Source organism: Copadichromis virginalis, linkage group LG3 (genome assembly GCF_057382275.1).
Source record: "Copadichromis virginalis isolate Kocher_CV1m ecotype Utaka linkage group LG3, C_Virginalis_male_GT1.1, whole genome shotgun sequence".
Lineage (NCBI taxonomy): Eukaryota > Metazoa > Chordata > Actinopteri > Cichliformes > Cichlidae > Copadichromis > Copadichromis virginalis.
Genome location: NC_140620.1, coordinates 10,904,527 through 10,923,036, shown reverse-complemented (window position 1 = coordinate 10,923,036; position 18,510 = coordinate 10,904,527). Strand labels below are relative to the sequence as shown.

Here is an 18,510-nt window from a genome sequence, read left to right as displayed (position 1 = left end):
AGTCACAGCAGCAGCACAAGGTAGGAAACCAGACTGATGTTGTTTTATATGTTTTGGTATTTTAATTTCATTTTCCCCTGTCTGGTTGGTTTTGTTTTCTAGTTTGTCTGATGTTTGAGAACATGGGTTACACAGAACAGCTTCTCACTTTTCTTATTTTTTTTATATTTTTGGTTACACTATTAAACCTGATTGTTTAGACTGATGATCTGTCCAAAGTGTAGCCCCTTGTAAAGTATGTTAGGATACACTTAACATAGTGGAGTTTGACATCTGTTACCTGTTGCTTCTGAGTTTTGTCTTTCTTTCCTTCAGGTCTTCAGATTTGATCATGGACCCTAAGAGTAAGGGACAAATTGTTTAATGGCAATATCTAACGGAGTCACTGCAGTGCTTTCATGTTGCTGTTAATGGCATTGATATAATTCTAATGATGATAATAATCATAATACCTGATTTTAATAATAGTGCTGAAACATTATTAATGTGCTCACGTTATGCCTGCTATGCAGAGTCAGTAATATTATTTCACATTTAAATCCCTCACTCTCAACTGTTTCAGACATTATGTTTCTATACACAACACCAGGGGTACCCAGGTCCAGTCCTCGAGAGCCACTGTCCTGCAGCTTTTAGATGCATCCCTACTCCAACACAGCTGAATCAAATGGTCTGATTACGTCTTCAGCATGGCTTCAAGTTTGGCAAAGGCCCGGTAATAAGCCATTCATTTGATTCCAGTGTGTCGGGACAAGGATGCATTTAAAAGCAGCAGTAGCTCTCGAGGACTGGGCATCCCTGAACTACACACACAATCATAGCACAGGATGGAAAAGGCCATACAAATCTCAGCTAACTGATCTTTTCTTTACTTTGTGTGAAATATAATGCAAGTCAAAATAATATAACAATTTTTAACAACACTCTTTGATTTGTTAAATATTTTTTCCTCAGATTCACCTTCAGCTGCTCCAACGCCACAAGTACAGGTTAGCAAACCTCCTTGGTCACTCACATCACAACTAACATAAAACATACACACGCAGAACTCACTTTATAACAGGAGCTATCATGATGGAGCTAAGAAAAACACTTTTTCATTAACTTTAAGAGCAATGTGCAGTACTCTGGCCACAAAAATACAAGGTTAGATAATGGCATGATTTTTGGGTAACACTTTATAATAACTACAATGAGCTATCAAAAATTAAGTTATTATAAATTACATAAATCATCATTTTTGTAATCGCACAGTTGTAAATGCTTGCAATGTATGTAATGTAAATGTCTTTAGTGAGTTCACATATAACAATATTTTTGACACAAGTGTTTTCATACTTAATTACTGAATTATGGATTCAACAGAAAGTACAAACCAGTTATTTATAAGCTGTTAATGGTTCATGGCAGCATTCGCAAAGTCTAAGTACATAATTAACATTACATATAAACACAGTATGTAGATGCACATGTATACATACAATATTAATAGAGGTTTTATAAATAATTGTTAATTATTGCCATTCATGGTACAGTTGTTAAGTATTTTATGTGACCTCATCTAAAAGGAGGACTATCTATGATTATAATGATTATAATATGAAGCATTTACACATGAAAATAAAAGACAAGGTGGACATTTAGAATCAAAGCAAGTTTCTGCTATCTTTAAAATACAAAAAGAAAATAGACAAAGTACAAAGTTATGCGGTACATACAGGACGGAAAAATAATGAAGTTTACAGAAAACAGTAATGTAAGTTGGACGAGAGTTCAAACAATCAGAAATCACAAAGTTTTTCACAGCGCATCAAGAGCAGGTATTTATGTCAAAAACAAGAGTGCCAATTATATTGCATATGTATGTATGTTGACAGAATGCTGGCAATCATGAACAATGACCCCCCCCATAACACACTGCACAATCTAAAGAGAAGTTTCAGCAACAGGTTCCTTCAACCTTGCTGTCTGAGGGAATGTTGCAGGAGGTTGTTCCTTCGTTATTAATGTTCTTTGGTCAGGTCCACACATGTGAAACGGAATTATTAAACCTCAGTGCACAGGGTGCATTTTTGTACTCCATGACATATATTTGTAGACGTACTTGTCCTTTTATATTTATATACATGTTTATATTTATATTTATACCTATATCTCTAGATTTATCTATTTATCTTAATCTCCAAAAGTTGACTCTGTTCATCTGGATGTAGCGTTTTGTAGGAGAAACATTTCCGCACTCATCCAAGTGACTTCTTCAGTCTCAGCTTCAGTCTCAGCTGACTGCAAGTTTCCCCAAACCTTATAACCAGTATGTCTGTGAAGGTTCTCAGTCATCCAGGCCATCGTAGACTAAGGAGCTTGGAAAGAAAAGCGTCTGGACTTCTTGAGTTGCTTGAGTTGCAGAAAAGAAGATCAGACACCAGCGAGGGAGGATAAGAAGGACAGACGCAACAACATTGTCATCCCCTATGTAGCCGGTGTATCAGAGAAACTCAGGAGAGTTTTCTCCAAACACGACATCCCAGTGTACTTCAGACCCAGCAACACACTCAGACAGAAACTGGTTCACCCGAAAGGCAAAACTCCTAAACCCAAACTGAACAATGTGGTGTATGCTGTACAGTGCAGCGAGGAATGCCCAGACCTCTACATCGGAGAAACCAAACAGCCACTTCACAAGCGCATGGCACAACATAGAAGAGCCACCTCCACAGGACAAGACTCAGCAGTCCATCTGCATCTTAAGGATAAAGGACACTCTTTCGAGGATGCCAACGTTCACATTTTGGACAGAGAGGACAGATGGTTTGAAAGAGGAGTGAAAGAAGCCATCTATGTTCACTGTGAGCGACCATCTTTGAACAGAGGCGGGGTTTACGACACCAACTCTCTGCCATCTATAATCCAGTTTTGAGATCCCTTCCCAGACGCCTTAACGCCCACTCACATCCTGGGCCATCTGACCTCAGGAAATCACATGATAAGGTGGGGCCAGGTTTCACAATGAACACACCCGAAACTCTGGCTGATTGGGACCCACGCCCAGTTTCCCACCTTGGCTCAGGCGATTAAGTAGAAGATCATCAGGGGGTCCTTTGTCCCCCTTTGGGGAAGGGGGGGGGGGGAAACTCCCACTAGGTTTGGTGCCAACAAAACGCTTGGACACTGCTAGCGCCCACAGAAACGCAAAGCAGGAGATGAAGCATCGCTGAATATGTTTCCAAACCAACTTCATTCTAAGCCAAAGACTATAAATATGAAGAAGCATATCTTCCCTTTGGTTTCACCTGCACAAGTGCCAAGGTAGGTCTCCCCTGCAGGATTGGTTTTCCCTTCGTCGGGAGCAGCGCTGGGCTCTTCAAATCATGGACAAACAGGATCCCACATTCTTGATATTTAGTTCACAAACACTTCTCATAATGACTAACTACTCCTGACATTTTGGAGATGTTAGCTCTTTATACAGTAAAGTTACAGCGGGATACAAATAATATCAGGCTGATCCTGCCACGATTTGTTCCCCCGGTTCAAATCACGGACAAACAGTATCCTACAGTTGTTTATGTTTTTAAGCCCATTTTACACAGAGGCATTTTTTGAAAAATATATTGATAGCAATGTTGAATATTATTACACAGGGAAAAAATAACTACATGTAAAATAATTACACCATAACGCCTCTGACTTTCTAAATGGAGGCACAGTAACTGTGTGTGTGCAAGCATGTAAAACCTGAAGATAGTGACAAAATACTGTTAATCTGACTATCTGCCATTCTGCAATTAATCTCATGTAAACAATAACGTGGCGCACAGCGTGACGTGAAAAAATGCTCATACCTGTGACGTTGTGTGACGAACTCTGTATTCCTCGTCCACACGTAAATGCAAAAAACAGGAGTTTTAATTAGTATTCACTTCATTAAAAACAACAAAAATAAAGCTGTCATTCCTTTAAGTGAGTCAAAGCAGCAAATCAACAGTAGTTTGATTTGTAAATAAATCAATTTGTCTGCAATTTCTTCCAGAAGCTGCACAAACACATTAACAATCTTCCAGAAGAATACAGGGAGGGTATGTACCAACTAATTAAAGGGTATTTCTTCTTCGACTTCTTAAACCGTATTGCCATTTCTAAATAAAATTATGCAAAGTTTTCTTCTCTGCCACATGCCCTATTGGTCAGTATGTTCTGAATCATTTCATGCCATATATTAATCTGCTCATTTTGTCGTGTAACTGTCACACTGTAAGAATTTGTTAATGAATTTCTGACACAGAAAACCTTCGCTTTCCAAAGCTCCATCAGTAATGCCTCCTGGTATACCTTGGACAAACAATTGGAAACGAAAACTAAATACTTTTCTACTTTTCAGCTGAAGCAGCTAAAAACCATTCACAGTGAAGCAGCCTGAAACTCTCATTTATCTTTTCAGCTGCTAAAACATTGTTGGTGGCCTATCAAAAACGCCATGAGGATGATAAAATCAACAAATTCTTCAAATGCTTCGTTGATTTCGTGACACACCCTCATACAGGTATGTGCATAAATACCTGTATGAATTATATAAATTTCACCTTTTCATTATACAATTTCAGGCCAAAATGGTATGATAAAATAGCATTTATCAGATTTCTTATATCTTTAATAAAAGACAGCTACTAAAATGATTTCATTTGTTTTTTGATGAATAAATTTAAATATTCTTGTAAAGGCAGTGGTTATACATTTACCCTCTGAACTTGTTTAGATGACTTTCATAAATATTCTCTACATGACACTCAAAGTTGTACAAAATAATTAAATAATTGGTAGATTAACGGTGCTTCCAGAGTATTTTCCATGGGAGGGAAGAAGAAGAGTTTCAACCTCTTGCCAATTCCCCCTTTTTTAACAAATCACACCACATTGTGTACCGCAGTATGCATTACTTCATTACATGGTAAATACAACCTCGTTTCTTATCAAGAAGACAAAATTTGCCATCTGAGTGAGCGTCCAATCAAACTAAAAAAAAGTTTTAAAGCTTTTCTGTTAAGTTTTTCCTCTTTTCAAAATGTGTGCAGATGCAGTAAAGTTCTACAGTTACTGTACAGCTGAGACCTTCGGGGCAGACAAAGATGTGCTGTACCAAGTAAATTTGTCTCAACAGCTACTGGTGGAGAGCATAGACCTACAGGAATGCAACACTGTCATTGTTTTCTGCCCAATCAACTCTCGTGTTAGGTCAGATGTGGAGGCAGCCATGGCTAAAGCACCAGGTATCATAAAGCTTGGTCACAATAATATAAAGTATGTTCAGTTTTTTATAGTTTTATAGTTTCTCTTTTACTTTACTCGCTATCAATATACATATGAATATTTTAATTCAGTTTTCAAGATAATCATGGAAACATCTTTTCTTATGGTTTCAGCCCTCTAACCATCCAAAACAGTAACAATGCAATGGCTTTTTATTTGATTATATTTATTTAGGGATGTTTCTGCTGTGTGCAGGTAATAAAGACATCATCCTGGTTGTGATGCACCATACCCGAAAGACAAACTACTCAACAAGTGGGACAGGATGGTCTCAGATATTTCCAAATGTAATCCTGCATGTTGATGTTCTCTTTCATGAGACTGAGAGAGGATTACTGAGATGTCAGAAGAATGCACAGGCAGTCTGTCAGATACAACAAGGATTACAGAAACACAATGATATTAGTGAACCAACCAACACTGTGGGAGCACAGGGTCCTTTGGCCCCGTCCCAAAGTGAGAGTTTGCCTGTTCCACAGAGGCAGGGACCTAATACTCCACATACCGGTAATCAAAATTCATGTTTGATTATGTAGTAAGACAGCTGGTGACACTGACAAAGACTGTTTAGCTGAGAATAGTTTTAGCTGAGATTTACACTTTGCATGAAAAAAGGATAAACCTAAATAGTCTAAATGAACAACATAATGCTTATTACAATGTTGAGTCTTTACAATATGAGATTTAATGTCACAATTAAATAAATGAAAATGCTCATACTGTAGGTGTTCATGTCAAAATGAATGATTAAATAAAGTCTTGTGATGAGTCCTCAGTTTCCTTTGTGGTAACACTTTATTGTAGCATGCCTATTTTGCATTTGTATGCTGTCTATACAAAAGATTGCATGATGTACACAGCTCTAACAACTTAACAAATGGTCTTTGTATACAATATGTGTACGAAAACATGAATGATAATGAAACAAAAGTCTACATGAACATCAAGGAATCCTTCAAATGTTATTAATTTTGTTTGTCAATAAATTCTTTGATGTTGAATTCAGGCCCAGGGCCCAAATTATTGTGATACAGAGAATTTAGCTTTTTTTCCCCAGTGTGCCTGAATGTCAAACCTCTAAAGATTTATATCTATAAATATATACAAAACACAAAAATATCCATGAATTTTTTCATTCAGGACCATTTTGAAACTGAACCTGCCTGGATGCCATCTTGTCTGACTAAAGCTGACAGACTACAAACTGAGGAAGGCGGAATCCCAGGAATGAACTAAAGAAACTCCAAACTCTGAAATTTTCAAGAGCCATTTCCTGCATTATCAGTCATTATGGATAATTTGTTTAAGGTGTTTACACTCATTTGTGAAGCTCTGTGAAATATTGTTTTTGTAAGTGTCACGGAAAAGGCTTATATAGGTTAAAAAGAAGGTTAATTGTTGGTTCCAGCAGTTAAAATGTTTTTGCTTGTACATTTCTGTGCACAATATTGTAAAGGTGTGTCTAATCTTGTGTATAATGTGGAGATAAGGGAAATATTTTACTGCTATTTTTCATAATCATTATCATTACCATTGCATTAATAATACAGTCTACAGTATAGATATTGCATTCAGATGTTTAAACATATTGGCACCCAATTAGCCTTTATTGCAGGTGCAGTTATAACCACTTTAAACTGTTGCGTTTAATTTATAATCCTAAATGCTTTTTATAATCTTAAATGTTTATATGCTGATTATGTTGGTTTGTATGGGAGAGGCCCAGACGTCAGTGTGAAAGACTAGGTTGCAGGCTGACAGGAAACGCATGCTTTTGCAGAGCGTGCTTGCGAAAGTGAAACTAAGAGAGAGTAAGTGTAACTTATTTTGAGGAGCTGTTTGGATGATGCTATTTGAATAATCAGGTTATTCATTATTATCTTTTATTCATTTATATCTTTTGATTAAGCTTTCAGTAGTGGCATTTAATTAAAGCAGTTACATACTTAGATTTATTATCAGGTGTGTTTCCCATATGAGAGTGGCCTCTGTCTGCTGAGAGGTGAGACAGTGCAGTTGAGGTCGTGACATACACACATGCAGAGTAGGTGAACTTAGGTCTAAGTAAGAGTTCAGACATATTTTGCTTGTAGCTGCATTTTGTGCTGGCATACGTGACAGTTTGTTGTAGGACGTGCTGCTGATGTTCCAGACAATAAGCGAGAGTCAGAAGATGAACAGGAAGCACCTGGCTTGTAGGCGAGGAGAATGTTCTTTTCAAACTGTGCCAAAAGTTGTCAATAGAACATTTGTGGTTTTGAGACTTATGCATATATTGTATCTGCTTTGACGCATGAGGGGGCGTCACAAATAATACCTTGATGATACAAAACAACTGCGGGTGTATTTTTGGGCGGAGATCTACAGCTGATGTTTTGCAGTGTACATCTCCCCACGTGTGTTCATTAAAAATCATCGTTTGACTTAAACCGGCCAGACCAGTATTGTTATTTGGATTCCTCCTGTATCCCTCCTCAATATTTGAACCTTAACAATAATAAATGTTTATCTAGTTGTCACCCTTTTTAACTGAGTAGTCCAAAATCAGTCAAATCCACAGTAATCTGTCATACAAAGTCAAGAAAAAAACAATATTTGAGAATCTACTCTCGTTGGGTTCAGTTAGGATCGTAAGGAGACTGGCAGTGGTAACTCAACTTAAAGAAGGAATATCCCTCCACTCAGAATGAGACACTGACAACAACTTAAAGGGAGAAAAGTGATTTGAGTGTATTCAACATTTAAATGCTCCAAAACATAGACATGAACAAAACATTTAGACCATTTCAACCATGTAAATCTCAACAATGTACAATATATCACTTAAAGTGTCCATAAATGTATCAGGTAGGCTGTCCATTTCAGTTCAGTGCACTTAGTATTCAGTGTTCTTAGTAAGTGTTAATTGTCTTTAGTCACAGTTTGGCTTTTTGATGCATCAGTTTTTTGTGTTAAGTAGAATCAGATCTGACCCAAAAAAAAGAAAAAAAGTAACAACATAAAGTGTCCTGAGATCTCAGAAAAAACGTTAATCCAAAAAAAAAATTGCAAATCGTTGTATCCTACCACCCTCCAAGGAAACAGGTGGCCTTCAGATTGAGAACATCCTTTCTAGGCACCTCCACTGGCATCCAGTCCTTAGATGGCACCGCTCGGTCCTTGCAGCAGATTCCTACCACGTAAAAAAAACCAGCCTGCACACAACGTGCAGTGCAATCACTCACTTGTAAAATAAAACGTGTTTCTCTAGTGTTATCCCTTTTTTTTCCCCCCTCACACATCACACATCTATACAGTTCTTATTGGCCAATAACAATTTATCAACAACAAAAATACATTTCAATGCAAATCATGAAGCATGAAAAGTGTCTCCGTGGTGTGTTAGCTAAAACTTCACATGTAAGCGCATTAGCCCAGGGAGCACATGTGGGTACGCTAGCATACTTTCCACAGGCTAACACAGCTAAGCAATCGTTAGCAGGTTCTAAGACAAATATCACATTTCCGACAAGCATTGTATCCTGACTGGTTTTATGCCCAGAAACTAGACTATGAATCACAACTTAAACTGCAACTGTGAGACTCACAGGGATATTCTTCATAGAAACATTAATTCCGTAGCGCAACACGTTACAAGACTGAATATCCACACAGCTTTGCGCATCTAGCTCCGTGCAGGCGGATGCAGTGAAAGAAAGTCACCACGCACGCGCTATGGTGCATTCACGGTACATGGGAAAACTCAGCATTTAACAAAACAGTAAAACTTCAAATTAGGATAAAAAACAGAATACAATTGGCAATAAAATAACCATGAGTTACATTGTCACAAAGAACAAGGTTTTGTTGCACCACTATTATCACGAGGTTTGGGCGTGATAATATAGGCTGTGAGGCCCACTTTTAATAATCACGCTAAGGACTTCAGCGAGCTATCTGCAAAAGCCTGGTTAGTTTACCAACACTACAAGGTATTTGGCATAATTGTAGTGTAATATTGTGAAAATTTGTAATGTATGGTGTTCTAATTATTTTATGTTTATGTCTCCGTGAATCGCTACCTTATCGTGGTGGAGGGGTTTGTGTGTCCCAGGGATCCCAGGGGCTATGTTGTCTGGGGGCTTTTGCCCCCTGCTAGGGTTTCCCATGGCAAATTGGTCCTGGGTGAGGGACCAGACAAAGAGCGATTCAGAAGACCCTAATGAAGAGAACATCGAGGGAACAGTTTACCCTGCCCGGGATAGGGTTACCGGGGGCCCGCCCTGGAGTCAGGCCCGGGGAGGGTGCCCGAGGGCGAGCGTCTGGTGGCCGGGCCTTAGTCCATGGGGACCGGCCGGGCACAGCCCGAAGAGGAGACAAGGGCCCATCCTCCCGCAGGCCCACCACCCGCAGGAGTGCCATAGGGGTCGGGTGCATTGTGTGCCGGGTGGCGGCCAGGAGCAGAGGCCCTGGCGGACTGATCCCCGGCTGCCAAGACTGGCAATAGGGACATGGAATGTCACCTCTCTGGTGGGGAAGGAGCCTGAGTTAGTGTGTGAGGTTGAGAGGTACCAGCTAGATATAGTCGGGCTCACCTCTACGCATGGCTTGGGCTCTGGAACCAGTCTCCTGGAGAGGGGCTGGACTCTGTCTCAGTCTGGAGTTGCCCCTGGTGACAGACGGCGGGCTGGGGTGGGTATTTTAATATGCACTCGGCTTGCTGCCGGTATGTTGGGGTTTTTCCCGGTGGATGAGAGGGTTTGTTCCCTGCGCCTTAGGGTCGGGGAAAAGGTCCCGACTGTCATCTGCGCTTATGCGCCGAGTGGCAGTTCAGAGTACCCAGCCTTCTTAGAGTCCGTGGGCCGGGGGGGTGCTGGAAGGTGCTCCACCTTTAGACTCTGTTGTCCTGCTGGGAGACTTCAATGCTCACGTGGGTAACGACAGCGAGACCTGGAGGGGCGTGATTGGGAGGAGCGGCCTCCCTGATCTGAACCCGAGCGATGCTTTGTTATTGGACTTCTGTGCTAATCACAGTTTGGCCATAACGAACACCCTGTTCGAACACAAGAGTGTCCATAAGTGCACGTGGCACCAGGACACTCTAGGCCGCAGATCGATGATCGATTTTGTAATCGTATCACCAGACCTGCGACCATATGTTCTGGACACTCAGGTAAAGAGAGGGGCTGAGCTGTCAACTGATCACCACCTGGTGGTGAGTTGGATCAGGTGGCGGGCAGGACGCTGGACAGACCCGGTGCACCTAAACGCGTAGTGAGGGTGTGCTGGGAACGTCTAGCAGAGGCCCCATTCCACGAGATCTTCAACGCACACCTCCGGCAGAGCTTCAACAGCATTCCCAGGGAGACTGGGGACACTGAGTCCGAAAGGACTATGTTCAGTATCTCCATTGCTGAAGCTGCTGCATTGAGCTGCGGCCGCAAGGTGGCTGGTGCCTGCCGTGGTGGTAACCCCGAACCAAATGGTGGACACCAGAGGTGAAAGGAGCCACCAGGCTGAAGAAGGAGTCCTATCGGGCTTGGTTAGCCTGTGGGACTCCGGAGGCAGCCGACAGGTATCGACAGGCCAAGCGGAATGCAGCTGAGGCAGTGGCTGAAGCAAAAACTAGGGTGTGGGAGGAGTATGGAGAGGCCATGGAAAAAGACTTTCGGACTGCCTCGAAGAGATTCTGGCAAACCGTCAGGCGTCTCAGGAGGGGAAAGCAGTGCTCTACCTACACTGTGTATAGTGCTGGCAGAGCGCTGCTGACGTCAACTGAAAAATTGTCAGGCGGTGGAAGGAATACTTCAAGGACCTCCTGAATCCCACTGACACGTCTTCCGAGGAGGAAGCAGAGTCTGGGGATGAGTGGAATGATCTGCCAATTTCTAGGGGGCGAGGTCACTGAGGCAGTTAAACAACTCCTTGGTGGCAGAGCCCCTGGTGTTGATGAGGTCCGCCCCGAGTTCCTGAAGGCTCTGGACGTTGTAGGGCTATCCTGGTTGACACGCCTCTACAATGTTGCATGGAGATCAGGGGCACACTCCTCAGCCTCCCTGGGAAAGTCTATGCCAGGGTGCTGGCATAGACTTTCCCAGATTTTCAAGATAAAACAGGACACATATTGAAACGCAAACCTGACACATGAACTTAACAAAAGACATCCAGGCATGAAACACATGAAGGGCAAGAGAGACTTAACAGAGGGGTTGAAAAGACAAGGGCAGACTAATAAGCAAATGAACAAAGAAAACCTAATGAGCTTAACCATACACTATGTGGGCGATCGTGGCTCAAGAGTTGGGAGTTCGCCTTGTAATCGGAAGGTTGCCGGTTCGAGCCTCGGCTTGGATAGTCTCAGTCGTTGTGTCCTTGGGCAAGACACTTCACCCGTTGCCTACTGGTGGTGGTCAGAGGGCCCGGTGGCGCCAGTGTCCGGCAGCCTCGCCTCTGTCAGTGCGCCCCAGGGTGGCTGTGGCTACAATGTAGCTTGCCATCACCAGTGTGTGAATGGGTGGATGACTGGATATGTAAAGCGCTTTGGGGTCCTTAGGGACTAGTAAAGCGCTATATAAATACAGGCCATTTACCATTTACTATAAACATCAAAATAAACTAAAACTCAAAACGCTGGGTCATAAGACCCAAGATCGTGACACTTTGAGGTGTGTGTGTGATCATCATCTGCAGCTTTGATCCACTGTGCTGTTGCTCTCTCTCCTTACATTCACATATAGGAGCTCAGGACAAACAAGGCAGGCAGTGCAGACATGACTTCAGATATATAAAAGTGAAGGCCGTCTCTCTGATGATGTCACAGAGCAGAGTCATTCTGTCCAATAAAGGATCTCAGATCAGCTGCTGCCATCTTGTGGCCACAGTTGGTTACTGTCTCTGAAAGTTGTCTCATGTTTCCTGTTGTCCTGCTAACAAAGGCTGGAGCTCATCATGCTGAGAGGGCAGCAGCATTTTGTGGCTCTTCACACATGTTCATTATATTCTGATGATCCTGGATGGAGACAAACTACAGATAAGTGTGTTCAGCCCAACTAGTTTATCTCATTACAGCAGTTTGATGTTTCCCTTTGAATCCCCCTGAAGATCCTGACAGTGAAGCACGTACATAATACTCCAGCCTTTCAACTCTGAGCTTATTTAGTTCTATTAATACACTGAAATCTCATTTGTGTCATGAAGAAAGTCTTTAATCAAACAGAATTCAAAGATCAGAAACATTTCATATATGGAGTTAAACATGAATCATTGTTTCAACAACATATTTATTGTTGTCATAAACAGACAAGAAGACAACAACAAACTGCTCCTCCCATTCAACACATGTCAGTCCATATCCCAGCAAACTAAATCATCTCCATTTACACATCAAATAGAAACATGAATCACTTGTAATGATTAGAAACTTGATAGAATTTCAAATCTAGTTTGGGGAGTCATTCAGTGAGAAACAGTGAAATGATTTTCCATGTGAGAAGGTGGACAGAAGAAACAGAAAGAAACAGTGAGAACTAAAAGAGAAACAAAGAGCTTTGGAACAACGGGGCAGCAGGAGGACAGCTGCAGTTTAACAGCTTCAACTCACTGACAGGAAACAACATTAGAAACATCATCATCCTCAACTCATCTGCTGCACTGACACTGACACCTTCAACGGCAACACCTTCACTGTATCATCAGTGTTAATGTATGGAAACATCCTGTGAGTGAAAGTGTGTGTGAAGGAATGTATGCGTGTGTTAGTATCAGGATCAGAGAACGACAGCTTTCCTCTGTTCCAGTCCAGATTCACTCTGATCCTCTGGAGCTTCTTCTCTACTGAGAGATCAGTGAGAGGAGCTGATGGCGAGTGTGTGTAGTACGTACCTAAACTGCACCCTATTACCCATAATCCAGACTGTATGTCTCCCTTCCTCTGCACAGACTCTGCTAACACACCGAGTCCCCACCATGTACTCTCTCCAACATCAACATCCCAGCTGTGAGTCCCTGAGTTAAAGCCCTCAGAGCCCAGAACTGAGAAGATTAATCCATTTAACCTCTCTGGATTATCAGGAAGCTGCTGCTTCTCTCCTTCTCTCACACTGGTCAGATCTTCAGACAGGATGAGGTTTGGATCAGCAGTGTTTGGGTCCAGAATGACAGGAGTGTAGGAGACCACGTCCTTCATGTTGTTCCAAATGTTGAAGGTCAGGTTGCCCAGGTGTTTGGCCTGGTCTATCAGAGCTCCTGAGGGCAGCTGTGGATCATCCAGCAGGGGGCAGCGCTGGACTCTTTCCACTGCAGCCTTGTAGTTGTGCAGGAATGAGACGTCTTCAGCTCTCAGCTCCTCCTCTGTGGCTCTGACTGTGTCTGAAAGAGCTGCTATCTCTCTGCTCAGAGCCTCCATCTTCTCCTTCATCATCCCACTCTTCTGCTCCTCTTCCTCCCTCAGTGCAGCCAGCCTGGCCTCCTCTTCCTCTGCGAGAAACTGGTGAAGCTTCTTAAACTGCTCCTTAATCTGCCTCTCTGTGTGTCGGGCCTGGACCTTAATGTGTTCTGCTGTTTGATCAAACTTCACTTGAACTTCTTCACAAACCTTTAACTTCTTCTTTAAGGGCTCCAGAGTTTCCTGAAGTTCCTTCTTGTGTTGTTGTGCAGCTTCATCGATGGGTCTGAATCTGTGATTGGTGTGATTTTCTGAGTCTCTGCAGACGAGACACACTGGCTGCTGATGGTCCAGACAGTAGAGTCTGAGTTTCTCACAGTGCAGACTGCAGAGAGCCTCTGAAGCTCTCTGATCTCTCTCCTGTAAGAACGACTCACACAGGTTCTTTAAAGCTCGGTTTAAAGGTGGTTCATAAACTGATATTTCCTTACAAACTGGACACTCGTGTGTTGGTCTCTCTCTCCACCATCTCTTCAAACAGTGTTCACAGAAGCTGTGGCTACATGACAGAAGAACAGGATCTCTGAAGACCTCCTGACAGACCGGACAGCAGAGATCCACCTCTGATCTGGAAGCCATTGAGTCTGTGAGTGAAGCTGAAAACAGCAGACAGGAAGTACAGTCAGTCCTGGCTCCCCTCCCTCCTCTACCACCTTCACTGAAACTTACTTTGAGTCGTGTTTTTGCTCAAACTCACATTCAGTGTGTGGAGCGTCAGCAGCTTGAAGCAGCAGTGTTGGAGTTTTCCACTTTTCTCTCCTGTAGCTGGACTCACTCAGAGGAAGCTGCTAGTTTGGTCTGAGCTCAGTATGATCGTCTGTGCGTCTCTCTGCACTGATGAAGAAGAACATCCTGTTTCCTGGTTTGTTGCATGTAAGTGACGTGAGGGATCGAGCTTCTTTCCACTTCCTGTTATAAATGTGTGAGTATGACAGCAGAGTGCAGATGTTCACTGCAAGTCAGGAAACAAAATCTTTTTTGAATCTCATACAATAAAGTGTGACTTAGCTGTTTGGCAGTTTTTATTTTAGACTGTTCTGGTTATTTGTCAGGTCCCCTTTAGTTGGAGTGTAGTGCTGTCACACAAATACAGGTGATGTTAAGGTGGATTTAATTTGTTGCAGATTTTGGGTCCTCTCACTGAAGTGCTAGCAGTTATTGTAACAGCATCAACATCAAATTCTGTCTGACACAAACAACGGCTCAAGATGGAGTTTAACCTTTGAGTTTAAGTCCTCGTCTTTATTCCCTCAATTTGACTTTCACTAATTCATAGACGATTTCAGTCAGAAATGTTGTTTATTACCGTTAAATAATATTAAAAATTCCTGCTGTGAATCGCTACCATATCGTGGTGGAGAGGTTTGTGTGTCCCAGGGATCCAAGAGGCTATTTTGTCCATGGGCTGGAGTTGCCCCTGGTGAGATGCGACGAGTTGGGGTGGGTATTCTAGTATCCCTCAGCTTGCTGCCTGTATATTTGGGTTTCTCCCAGTGGAGGGGAGGATTTGTTGCTTGCTCCTTCTGGTCGGGCGGGTCCTGACTGTCGTCTGCGCTTATGCGCCGAGTTGTGCTTCAGAGTACCCAGCTTTCTTGGAGTCCCTAGGCGGGACTCCAAGAAAGCTGGAGGCCACACATAATAGAGGACACACTCTTGACCTACTGATCTCCAAGGGCCTGAGCATTTCAAAGGTTACTGTGTCTGATGTGGGCGTGTCTGATCATTACTGTGTTTTCTTTGAAAGTAAAATCTCAGTCCACACAAATATATCAACAACAGTGATCACAAAACGGTGTATAATTGAACACAGTAGTGCAATTTTTAACCAGGTCTTCCCATTAACACCTGACCTGTCCAGAGGGTCAGTCAATGAGCTCGTCAATAGCTTCAATGCTAACATGTTAAATGTAATGGACACTATTGCTCCCATTAAGGTGAAGGTTATCTCTGGAAGGAAAAAGTCTCCATGGAGAAACTCCACACTGGTAAAAAATGAAAAAAGAGAGTGTAGGAAAGCTGAGCGCAGATGGAGAAAAACAAACCTCCAGGTTCACTATGACATCTATAAAGAGAAACTTCACAATTATAATTTACAACTGAGGAGTGCAAGGAGGTCCTACTTCTCTGACATCATCACTAAAAACAGCCATAATGCTCGGGTCTTATTTTCTACAGTTGACAGGCTAACAAACCCTTTTGTGTCAGTGGCAGCTGAACTTCATTCGACCATGGCCTGCAATGACTTTGCCAAATTCTTCACAGAAAAAATCCAAAAAATTAGACAAGCAATTGGTACATCAACAGCAGATCCAGGATATGTACTGTGTCCACCAAAAAACTGTTTAAACACCATGAAACAGTTTCACCCGATTAACAGCAAAGACCTGGAGGACATCTAAGGTCAACTGAACTCCTGCTCCTGCTGTTTAGATGTCCTGCCAACAAGTTTTTTCAAAAAGTTCTCAAAGACTTTAGAGTCAGACCTGTTACAGATCGTCAACTTTTCTTTATTATCAGGTGTGTTTCCGGAACCACTAAAAACTGCTGTAATTAAACCTATACTGAAAAAGGACAATCTTGACAAGACACAAATGAACAACTACAGGCCGATCTCAAATCTCCCATTTTTAAGTAAGATCATTGAAAAAGCAGTTTCTCAACAGCTCAGTTACTTCTTAAAACAGAATAACTACTACGATGCCTTCCAGTCAGGTTTTAGACAGAACCACAGCACTGAAACCGCTCTGACAAAAGTGTTTAATGACATATGTCTGAATACAGACAGTGGAAAAATGTCAGTCCTAGTTTTACTGGATCTCAATGCAGCATTTGATACAGTTGACCACAACATATTACTCAAACGACTAGAGAACTGGACAGGTCTTTCAGGAACTGTACTAAACTGGTTCAAGACATACTTAGAAAACAGGAAATACTTTGTATCAATAGGTAACTTCACATCCGAGCAGACAAGTATCACATGTGGAGTTCCCCAAGGTTCCATCTTGGGACCCCTTCTGTTTAACATTTACATGCTCCCACTGGCACAGATTATAAAGAACAACAAAATAAACTATCATAGCTATGCAGATGACACACAAATATATATCACAATGTCACCAGGAGACCAAGGCCCTGTACAGGCTCTTGGTAAATGCATTGAGGAAATCAATGACTGGTTGTGCCACAATTTTCTCCAGCTAAACAAAAACAAAACTGAGGTAATAGTCTTTGGCGCCAAAGAAAAACGATTACAGGTCACCAGAGAATTTCAATCTATACATCTAAAAACCACAAACCAGGCGAGAAATTTGGGTGTAGTGATGGATGCAGACCTAAACTTAGAAAAACACATTAAGACAATAACAAAGTCAGCTTACTATCACCTCAAGAATATTTCAAGGATAAAAGATCTGATGTCTCAACAGGACCTGGAAAAACTAGTCCATGCATTCATCTTTAGTAGGCTTGATTACTGTAACAGCATCTTTACAGGTCTACCTAAAAAATCAGTCAGACATCTACAGCTCATTCAGAACTCTGCTGCTCGAGTCCTCACTAAGACCAAAAAAGTGGACCACATCAGTCCAGCTCTGAGGTCTTTACACTGGCTGCCTGTCCGTCAGAGGATAGACTTTAAAGTTCTAATGCTGGCCTATAAAGCTCTGAATGGTTTAGGACCAAAATACATCAGTGACCTCCTGACCCAGTATGAACCTTCCAGATCCCTCAGGTCATCTGGATCCGGTCTTTTATCAGTTCCCAGAGTCAGAACCAGACACGGAGAAGCTGCATTCAGCTTTTATGCTCCTTATATCTGGAAGATGGCGGCGCGCACAGACGCAGCGGCCCGGAGCTCCTACACTTTTGCACTTTTGGTGGTACTGTGTATTATTTCACACAGTCTGGGGTTACTTCAATACAACAGAGATGATCTACTACAACTAAGCCGTGGAGATCTTCAACTAACATCCGAGTATCTCATCCCCCCGGAGATCGTTAAGCAACCCCCGGGGCTACCCGCAACAGCAAGCCGCAGGAAGGGACGTTGCGAGCGGAGGCAGAAGAGAGGCAAGCGGGGAGGCCTGTGGGCACGGCTAAAGACTAGTCCATTTAAACCACCACTCCCGATCATATTCCTCTCCAACGCCCGTTCAATCCGTTACAAACTGGATGAAATACGACTGCAGATCGCCACTCGACGGACTTTTAATAACTGTTCGTGCATGATTTTCACTGAAACCTGGCTGGACAGCGCCATTCCCGATGCGGCTATCGATCTAGCAGTAGTTAATGTAAGTTTTGAAATTTAAGCTTAAAAGTGTGGATTTGGTGCTTTATTCAAATGCAGCTGAGAATAGGTGAGTCTTCAACCTGGATTTAAATAAACTGAGTGTTTCAGCTGATCTGAGGCTTTCTGGGAGTTTGTTCCAGATATAAGGAGCATAAAAGCTGAATGCAGCTTCTCCGTGTCTGGTTCTGATTCTAGGAACTGATAAAAGACCGGATCCAGATGACCTGAGGGATCTGGAAGGTTCATACTGGGTCAGGAGGTCACTGATGTATTTTGGTCCTAAACCATTCAGAGCTTTATAGGCCAGCATCAGAACTTTAAAGTCTATCCTCTGACGGACAGGCAGCCAGTGTAAAGACCTCAGAGCTGGACTGATGTGGTCCACTTTTTTGGTCTTAGTGAGGACTCGAGCAGCAGAGTTCTGAATGAGCTGTAGATGTCTGACTGATTTTTTAGGTAGACCTGTAAAGATGCTACAGTAATCAAGCCT

At 42.3% G+C, this 18,510-nt stretch overlaps 2 protein-coding genes across 2 annotated transcripts in view; one reads left to right on the top strand and one right to left on the bottom strand.

The window, feature by feature from the left end:
* LOC146712734 (uncharacterized) overlaps positions 1-6,075 on the top strand; it is a 44,958-nt gene extending 38,883 nt beyond the window's left edge. Inside the window, exons 2-7 of the mRNA XM_085452210.1 lie at positions 316-344; positions 955-989; positions 4,031-4,076; positions 4,439-4,540; positions 5,070-5,264; positions 5,500-6,075. Of these exons, the coding sequence (XP_085308336.1) occupies positions 316-344; positions 955-989; positions 4,031-4,076; positions 4,439-4,540; positions 5,070-5,264; positions 5,500-5,840 (748 nt within the window). The 3' untranslated portion in view covers positions 5,841-6,075. The remainder of the gene's footprint in view (positions 1-315; positions 345-954; positions 990-4,030; positions 4,077-4,438; positions 4,541-5,069; positions 5,265-5,499) is intronic.
* Positions 6,076-12,534: 6,459 nt separating this feature from the next.
* On the bottom strand, positions 12,535-14,315 carry LOC146712733 (nuclear factor 7, brain-like). Its single transcript, XM_085452157.1, has one exon. The coding sequence runs from the start codon at positions 14,303-14,305 to the stop codon at positions 12,917-12,919; it is 1,389 nt and encodes a 462-aa protein (XP_085308283.1). The 5' UTR covers positions 14,306-14,315; the 3' UTR covers positions 12,535-12,916.
* Between the last annotated feature and the right edge of the window lie 4,195 nt (positions 14,316-18,510).